Source organism: Natator depressus, chromosome 8 (genome assembly GCF_965152275.1).
Source record: "Natator depressus isolate rNatDep1 chromosome 8, rNatDep2.hap1, whole genome shotgun sequence".
In the NCBI taxonomy this organism is placed as follows: Eukaryota; Metazoa; Chordata; order Testudines; family Cheloniidae; genus Natator; species Natator depressus.
Window position 1 is genome coordinate 68,336,214 of NC_134241.1, and position 10,001 is coordinate 68,346,214.

Consider the following 10,001-nt stretch of genomic DNA (forward strand, 5'->3'; position numbering starts at 1 on the left):
TGGGAAGCAGGAATATTGCAGTCCCTACATTTTTCTGAGCACATGGACTGTGATTTTGCTCCATGTGGCATTCCTCCTGCTCTGCTCCCATATAAGGGCCAGGCAGAATCTCTCGCTCTTTCTCTGTAATCAAGCCTTGACCAAACGAAAGGAAATCCGAGAAAAATAAAATAAAAAAAGAAGACAGACCCTTCAAACCACCTCCAGCCAGGATTTCCATCTATCAATCTATTTATGCATCTGGAAAATAAAATTAAAAGGCAACCAAAGTATGTAATGTACTTTTCAGGGTCCTCCCGGGGAAGTTATCCAGCCTTTGCCAATCCAGTCACCCAAAAAGACAAGAAGATCTTCGGATTACATGCTGGCTGATGCAGCTGATAACATCCTGGATTATTCTGATGGCATGGAGGAAATATTTGGTTCACTCAATTCTCTAAAGCAAGATATTGAGCATATGAAGTATCCAATGGGCACTCAGAACAACCCAGCCCGAACTTGCAAAGATCTACAACTCTGCCACCCAGACTTCCCAGATGGTATGTTAATATTATATGACAAAAGCAAATGGGCTGAGGTTATGATTTACTAAGATATATTGTCAGTTCATTAATTCCAGTTATATGGTTAATATAGTCTTTCAAGAAAAGCTAAGAAAATGTTCGTTAAATCCATTATTGGAGGCAAAAAAAGCCATTTATAAACATGGTGAATTTAATTTCAACTACAGAAATTCTGTGTCTGTAAAGCAAGAGTTCATTACATATGCAATACAGTCAGTCTGGTTTTAGATATACAGATTTTACAAATTGCTTTACAAAAAAAAAGCATATTAACAAGGAGAGAAATAAAAGTTTAAATGTTTATTTAGAAAAGGAGGCTTTGCATTTTACAAAACCACCTTTTTCCAAAGAACAAAGGGTGAAGTCCTTGTGCCATTGGGGTCAATGGGAGCTTAGCCACAATGATGCCAAGATTTCACCCAAAAGATATAACTATTTTAAAACTGGGGGTGGGTGGCTGGATGCAGATTTGTTTTAGGTGCTACATATATTAGTCCAGAATTTTAAAAAATGATCAGAGAGTTGTACGAGACATTCCTGAATTCTGCTCACAATACATTCCTTCATAATTCATTCATCCTAAAAACACATTAAGCAAAAAAGACTGAGGTTTATGTGAAATGTATGGACATATTCAAGATTATGGCAATAAATCTGGCATTAAAGTTTAATAAAATGCAGAGTCATAAATTAGGCAGTGTTTCAGAGAAATAGCTTTGTTTAATTTTAATTTTTTTAACTGAACTTACTCTCTGGTAAGCTTTAAATGAAAGCCAACTTTCACACAGCTCTCCTGCTTTTATATTTCTTCTATTGTAATGAATATTTCTCCCTGTTCAAAGTAATTTTTTCACATTTTAAAATGAGAGCAAAAATACACCTTGACAATTTAATACTACTTATTGTTTTCACTCTAGACAGATAAAAACAGATGGTTGCCTTGAGGAACAGTTAAGTAGTGAATGTGCTGTATGAAAAGTACATATATTACAATTTAGTACCTCCATTATAATGACTATCTTTCACAGAAAATCTCTGACTTGTTCACTTACCAGTATTTATCTGTTATGGGGAGCTTTTAATATGAGTGAGGGTTTAATTTGGTTAAAATAAAAGTGAAAACATTCATTTCTTTACAAAGCTCTTGGGAGTAGGAAGCTAGCTGTCAGGACTGCCTATTTTAAATAAAGAGAGTCTGAACAAAGAAGGCTTAAAAATAACCTGTATCTATTACCACAGATATCACACATATATCCTTATGTTCCATACTGTACATTCAGGAGACAGTGTTACTGCAAGGATTGGTAATGCACGCCGTTCAGAAACCTGCACTTTGGCTTGCACCTGGGCGAGGAGGGTAGTGACTGAAAACCATTGCTATTTGCTGTTCTGCCAGTTGTGTGCAGTTAGCTGGTGGTGTTAATCCACATCACAGAAAACACATTATAATTAGAATGATTGTTAGCAGTCACCTTAGAGACTGACATTTGAATGGTCTTGGGACTGACTATAGCACTCACCCTCAACCCTTGTCTACACTAGCATTTTTAGGACCCATAATTCCCAACAGTGCATATCCACCAGTTGTAAGAAGGGTGGAAGTTGTAGAGCAGAAAAGGCTCAGAGCAGTTCAGATGTCTTTGCCATTATGTTGTCTAGCCAGCCATCAGTTATGGTGCTTTTACTATCTGGAAACATCTGAGCCTCGTCTACACTGCAGCTTCAGGGTTAGGCAGCATAGTGGTAAAATACTGGAACCTGAGGCTTATCTCAGTTTCCACCAGTGCTGCCAGTGCAGATGCATAATTCAGCAGTTAGAAGCAGGGGCAATGGCTCTAGTCCCAGCATGCACCACCCAGCAGAGGTGCAGAAATAAGCTGAACTCCAGAGAGGTGCTTAGCAGCGGGCACCCTGCTTCTGTATACCTACGATTTCTGACATGCACCCTCCTATGACTATGCAGCTCTACACCACCCTGAACACAGGGCTGTGCCTAAACATCAAATCCAGCCCAGGGTTTGAACTGCTCCTTTATGATGTAGCCTTAACATTTCTTCTGCTTGTTTTTCTTTCAACATTCTGAAATATCAGGTTGTGACTTTCTTTAACTGAAGGATCTGGATGTTGAAGTCACAGGAGGCTGACATATACAACATGCTTTCTCCATTCACCTGGGGTCTCTCTGAGAGCTCTGCCTCAGATTTCAGCCTCCTGCGGTGCCATTCACCATTTCTGCAAATGATTTACTAAAGTCCTTCAGCAAACAAAGGGAGTCATACCCTGAAATAAAATACAATCTTAACTAAAATAAAAAACAACTGAGGCTGGTTTTGTCTTTCGTAAAGGAGCAATAAAGACAATGACAAAAAATTGTTTTTGCTTCCCACTCTTTAAGATAAAACAACTATAGCTTTACAGCTAAAACTTTTTGAGGAGCATTATATCGCAGTAAAATATGACTTCCAAATCAATTGTTATCTTAAGTAAATCCTCTCTTGTTTGTTTTAGGTGAATATTGGATTGATCCTAATCAGGGCTGCTCTGGAGATTCCTTCAAAGTGTACTGTAATTTCACAGCGGGTGGCGAAACTTGCATCTACCCAGATAAGAAATCTGAAGGAGTAAGTACGAATCTGTGTTTTGGGTTGACTGTTGACAGTTCCTGCCATGTTGTTGCAATATTGAACTAAATAGTAAAATTATACTGTCATGTTTTCATTTATCTATTTTTCTTACCGGCTAATTATTACATTTAATTTGCATAAACATGAGTAAGGCTGCGAGTCTGTTACGGAGGTCACGGATTCAGGGACTTTCCGGGACCTCCGGGACTTCTGCAGCTGGCAGGTGCGACTGACCCCAGGGCCAGCAGCGGCAGCAGCAGTCCCAGGCCGCCCCCTCACCCCGAGCACCAGCGGGTGCCTAGGAGCCTTCCCCTCTCAGAGCACCAGCAGACACCCTAGAGTCGCCCCTCTGGAGCAGCAGCTGCACCCCTGGAACCCCCCCCCCCCGAGCACCCAAGACTTAGTGAGGGATATATAGTACAAGTCATGGACAGGGCCATGAATTTTTGTTTATTGCCCATGACCTGTCCAGGACTTTTACTAAAAATATCCATGACTAAATCTTAGCCTTAAACATGCGTAAGGCAATGAAATGATACACAGAGTTAACAAATAGCCACTTTTTACCCCCTTTTTCTCAGATGTACATTTTTACTCACCTGCTTGCTAGCTAAATGTCTCCTACAGCCCAGGACGTGACCCAGCTAGTTACCCATTACTAATGAACACACAAAGTTCAATCTGAGACCTAAACGATAAACTCTAGTGTCTGATTTTCTACTCTCTTACCCCTACTGGTATCATTTATACCTGTACAAAGTAGCTGAAAAGCACTACTATTATGAACTTGTAGTGTTTCACACCCATAAGTACAAATGGTTGCCTAATGTGCAACCAGTGAAGAAGGTGGCTTTCTAAAAGCCTGTGTAGACAAGGGATATGAATCAATGTAGTCATACCAGTGCAAATCCTAATTAATCCAAACGGGTGCAGTTTACCCCAATAACTTATCTGAATTGATCTCAGGTGTCTCTGCTACATGCTCTGTACAGCTTATGAACAGAAATTATTCTGTCATCTTTAATTCAGTTCAGTTGGTCTAAAGCAATTAATTTCTAGATATTTTACCTCTGTCTAAACAAAGTATCCAGTTTTAGGGAATTAAATAAATCAAATGTAGCTGTGTCTCTGCATAGTTCCGAAGACCACTTAAAATAGGTTGATATCCCAGAAGGAAGATTTATTTTGCAGTTTTTGATGTGAAAATGCATTCTTTTTTCTAACACACGTTGTAAATACTCACATTCTCTGCTCCTTTACAACAGGTAAGAATTTCATCATGGCCAAAGGAGAATCCAGGAGCCTGGTTTAGTGAATTTAAGAGAGGCAAATTGGTAAGTAGTCATCTCAACATATAGTGATTAACAAACCAGGCAAGTACTATCACCAAGTAATCTTGACTATATAATACAAAAAGGAATTTGTGCAGCCTCAACCTTTGCCCCCTTAAACATAAGAGCAGTAAAGTGGCCTCTTTCACATAAGACAGCAGGAGCCTGCCCTGTTCTTTCCTATTTATCATGCTTCAAATGTAGCAAAAATGCCAGTGGTTAACTGCAGAGCGGACTGATGTATTCTGGCAGCTCTTGCACCATCACTAACCCTCTGCAAAACAGCTTGAGTGCAGATCCCCATGCTCCATTCCAGGTACACTAAAGATAGGCTGCAGCATCATTTATGCATACTCAGTAAAAGACATATAGTTACGATTAACTGAACCTATGTCCCAGAAGAATTTGCTATTACAAGCTCACAGAGTATTCTGGAGATGATTCTCTGCGTCTTGCAATAGGATGCAGCTAAATGTATAGTTGTTTGTCATAATCCCTGCTATAAAATGAAAACCTGTTTACTGATTCATAGCTTGATTGTGCTTTAAAATCTAACAATGACAATATAGTATGTATCAGCTGATTTTCACATTAAAGTCAGTTAATGGGATTCAGTGTCAACTGTAATTTTCCACTTTTGCACTTAAGAGACGGAAACAACCAAATATTCATATGCCTACTTATATTTTCCAGCTTTCCTATGTGGATGTTGAAGGCAATTCCATTAATATGGTTCAAATGACATTCCTTAAACTACTGAGTGCCTCTGCCAGACAAAATTTCACTTACAACTGTCATCAGTCAGTAGCTTGGCATGATGTGTCATCTGACAGCTATGACAAAGCACTGAGGTTCTTAGGATCAAATGATGAAGAGATGTCTTATGACAATAATCCTTACATCAAAGCTCTTCATGATGGTTGTGCAGTAAGTATAGGCTCAAAATATTCTTTTCTACTATAATAAAACTGGTGAGTTTAGTAGTCAAACTAGTTCATTCTTATGCTGGCTTCCTTCTGAGAAAGGCTCTGAAGATTTTGTTTTTAATACTCTGCCATTTTAGTAGATTTTAACTACAATGAATTAGTCACTTCTTTATATTTCATATGAAGAAAAATATCAACCATAAATTAAGCAATAGCAAAGCAAAGTTTGGCATGAATGGTTGCTGTTAGTGCCAATGTGTTGAAATTAGATATTTTGCTATTGTAAATGTTAGGTAAAGGCAAAGCAGCAGAAAATAAGTATTGTGAAAGTAGGCATTGCACTGTTAGTCTATATTAACTCTCTGAAATCAGTTAATGCAAGGGGAAGATACATAGTGAAAACACCAAAAATGTGCATTGGATAGCTGTCCTTCATAGATACACAGTGGATCCAAAGCTTGTGAACAAATTGCATAGTTTGACATGTGTGCATTGCTTATCTAAAAGAAGAGCAGAAATCAACACTAGGTAATGTCCAGGAATTATATCCTTCCCACTCTTCTCCCAGCTTCCCTAGTGTCACTAGGAATATTCCATACACGCACCAGATATCTGATCAGCTCTCCAACAAGGTATTGGGTCCATTCAGGTTTATCAGTTGTTAGCTTCTTGCTTCAGAAGCCATGTCTCAATGCTGAATATTTTGCCATTTGTTGTCTAGATAGGTATAAATGCATAGATATGTAGCTAACTAATCATGTTTTTGTGATATCTAAGAATTCTCTCTAAAATTCATTTTAGACAATTATTGAATCCTCTCTAAACTTCATGAGAGACAATTATTGAGAAGGTTGTGATAAATAGCTTGGGGCAATACCTGGAGTCCTTGGGTTTCCTATTTTTTTTTCCATTTGTGTTAGACCAGGTTGTGATACAAAGACATTGCTAGTGTAGTTGGTCAGTGATCTCTTCTTGGCAATGGATGTAGATCACTTTCACTGTGGATTCCTTTACCTCTATCACCGGGTTTTGATGCAATATGCCAGGGGTGTTGTTCACACAGGTGTGAAATCGGGCAGAGTTAGACAGAATAGTGCTCGATTGGCTGTGTTCTTTTCTTCTTTAGATGAATAGTAGTGTTTTGTTTATCTGCCAGAAGCCTTCTCATGATGGAGTACCATAGGGTTCTATTCTATGACTGCTTCTTTTCAACATGTACCTCTCTTCCTAGTTATTTTAGTATTTTCTTTATATCTTCTGCTATCGTGGCCTCTATATGTGGAACTCTTGGGAGAGGTAGTGAAATGGTTTGGGGGTGCAGTGCCATTAATAAGCTGATAACACTAGATTCTAGATCCCTTTTTTATCATAGCCTGCTGTGACATTCTCTCAGCTTTCTCAGTGTCTCTCTGAGATTAGGGATTGGATGAGGGTGTAAAATGACAGAAGATCATTCCAGATGATAGCAAGATGTTGCTTTGGCTGGGTAAAATACCAGAGGAAATGGTGGAGCTGATATCTGCCCCCACGTTTAACAGGGTTTGACTACTTTTTAAAAAAATAAACAAAGGTGCACAATCTAGCAGTCATGTCAGAATCCTGGATATTTTGAATTTCCAAGTAGCTGCTGTAGCACTTTGAAATGAGGTTACAGCCCTTCTCATTGGAAGTGTATATTGTCTCAGTTATCTCCAGATTGGATTACTGGCCTCTTCATGAGGATAAAATCCCCACAACCCCTGACAACATGATTCACCAGCTAGTACATATGTAAACTCAGAATTCTCGAGGGAACTTTAAACCTCTTATGGATTTTTCCAGTGAGGGGGCCTGTTTTAGCCCATAGATTTTTGAGATGTGTAATCACTTTCTCTTTTTCAAAAACAGTGGTTTCACATTTGCATTTTTAGAAGATAAAAATACTAATTTTAAAAAAGAAAACAATTCAAGAAAAAAACAGCTTATTAGAAACATCTGGCATACTGTTCAGAACATGGGGGGGGCAGTTATTTATAATAACAATCTATATTGTAAAGTTAACTTGTGAAAGATCTATAACACTGCAGCTTTTATGTATAGTCATTTTTTATTTTGTTTTGCTCTTTTTTTTTTTTTACAGTCAAGAAAAGGCTATGCAAAGACTGTGATCGAAATCAGTACACCTAAAATAGACCAAGTGCCTATTGTTGATGTGATGATTAATGACTTTGGTGATCAGAACCAGAAGTTTGGATTTGAAGTTGGTCCCGTCTGTTTCCTCGGTTAAGTTTTGGGCAAAGAGCAGATCGGCAAACAAGTTGTGCCGAGGTGCCACCAACCCACTTCATGCCACATGCAAGTTTTGATTAAGGATGGCATAGAAAAAATGTCTTGCTGGGTACGTATGTCTTATCTAGGAAATATCCATTGCCCTTGTAGGACCAGAATCACATGACTTAAACTTATTTGGCAAATCATGGGGGACATAAGAGGCTGTGGCAGTGACACACAACATAGCGCTAGCTTTATGAATACTCCCTTTGGATTCCTTGGTGCTGTAAAACATGAATGTCATGGTGCTCCTTCTATTTCAACAAAGAGGTGCTAAGGAAGTGTGTTTAATAAATTGTAATTATTCTATGTACAGTACTATGCTGTTATTTCTGTGTCCATTTCCAAAACTTGCATGTGTCTCTGAATTGCATCTGGCTCTTATTTTATAATTGCAAAACATTGTTGTCAATACTGTGTATGTATTATGAAAAATAAAGTTGTAATTTCCAGTGAATCCAATTTAATTTTTCCGATTAATAATAAAGTCCCTTTGTATATATTGATGTTGAAAAGCTCTGTTATTTGAAGTCGCCAACAAAGCTTCAGGTGGCAAAACTGGAAAATCTTTGGCAAGGAACTCAAAACAACACTTTGCTGATATTACTTTGTGAGAATGAATTTCAAGAATGTGAGAATGAATTTCAAGAATGAACGCACCCACTGAGGTGCTGTATTCCATGGTGCTATTACCTCAGACTTTTTATTTTCCTTTTCAGATTCCAGGATTTCTTAAGATACCTGTATATACCTAAAATAAGCAAGTTTATATTTTTGGGTGGGGAAAATGTGTATGAAAACGGGGGGGAAAGTATGTGCAGAGATCTGTTTAAGTCTATGTGAAGTAACTGGTAGTCCTAGTTATCCTTTTTTTATCTCATCTGAATTTGTTTTCATTGTGCTTCTTTAAACCATATAAATATTAAAACTTGATTCAAAACAACTATTTATGGATTTGTGCAGTGTTTACATAGTTTTTATGTGAGCAGCGATGAATATTTGCTTCTGAACTGGATACTAAGATCCACATGATAGCCCATATATTATTTGCCCATCCCATCAATATGAATTTTCTATTATTTCAACTTAAGGCCAGGAACACAATATGTCTAGGTCATGTGATTCTACCTAGTTGCGAAGCAACGTATGAGGGGACTGCTACCTACAGAGCTTGTTTTCTGACCCAAACTGTTACAATTTGCAATCCAAATCTCACAAAAAGGTTGGTTTGGCCTTCCATCTAAACATTTTTTTTTTCAGGTAGTTGGAAGTAGAAATAACATTTTAACTTTAAAACACAAATCCTTTTGTAATTATTTTTCATAATATATGTAAGACTTGAAAATAAATGTTTGTTACTATTTCTTATATAAATTGTTAAATTAATTGGTACCAGATTCCACTGCCTCATTTCCAAATGGTATTTTATACATGTAAAAGTGAGATTTTAAAAGTCAACCTTTTGCTGTTCAGAATTTCTTTTATTTTTGAACCAAAGTTTGTAACTGTCACCTCAAAGAGGGAAAATATGAATTTTATTAATAAAATCAAGTCTTGACTACCTGGACTGGTCACTCTGTTTCTTCAAACCACAAGAAATATTACATCAGTTTCAGTAGTGTAATGGCATTCTGCTTCCAGACCATCCAGAATGTGTGTAGTCACAGCAGTTTGCCTGTGTGCTACTAACTGCAAAATTGTGGTCTCAACTTCTTTTCACAACCTTTATCCATCTTTTATGGCCCCCATAGCCATCTGAGCACCTCACAATCTTCACTGTATTTATCCCCACAGAGAGGGAAGTGCTGTTATCCCCATTTTACAGATGGAGAGCTGAGGCTCACAGAAACTAAGAGAATTGCCCAGGGTCATGCAGAATACCTGTTGCAGAGCAGAAACTGAAACCCAAACTATAGCCCTAGCCACTGAACTACACTCCATCTCTCTAATCTGAAAAATAAAAAAATGTGTAGGCAGCAAGGAAGAGGAACGATCTACCCTTAGGTCACGCTTATCTATGGGGAATTCATGTGCCTTATTACTTACTCTTGATAATGTCAGAAGCAAACTTTGTACCATGCTCTGTACAAAGATTCAACATTATTAAACACTGTACATAGTACATTGTACCCAGCAGAAGAAAATTTTGCATTGAAATTGACACATTAGTAATACCCGGAATTCTCTGTAGAAAGTGAGTGTTGCTAGATATAAAATTAAGACATAAGAGTCATCAGGTGACACTAG

General features: G+C 37.9%; 1 protein-coding gene across 2 annotated transcripts in view; it reads left to right on the forward strand.

Annotated features, from left to right (window-relative positions):
- The window catches only part of COL11A1 (collagen type XI alpha 1 chain), a 234,582-nt gene extending 224,835 nt beyond the window's left edge, over positions 1 to 9,747 (forward strand). For both annotated transcript variants that reach the window (XM_074961235.1, XM_074961234.1), the window contains 5 exons: positions 290 to 539; positions 3,072 to 3,184; positions 4,453 to 4,521; positions 5,212 to 5,445; positions 7,564 to 9,747. In XM_074961235.1, coding sequence (XP_074817336.1) covers positions 290 to 539; positions 3,072 to 3,184; positions 4,453 to 4,521; positions 5,212 to 5,445; positions 7,564 to 7,710 — 813 coding nt within the window. In that variant the 3' untranslated portion in view covers positions 7,711 to 9,747. The remainder of the gene's footprint in view (positions 1 to 289; positions 540 to 3,071; positions 3,185 to 4,452; positions 4,522 to 5,211; positions 5,446 to 7,563) is intronic.
- The last annotated feature ends 254 nt before the right edge of the window (positions 9,748 to 10,001 follow it).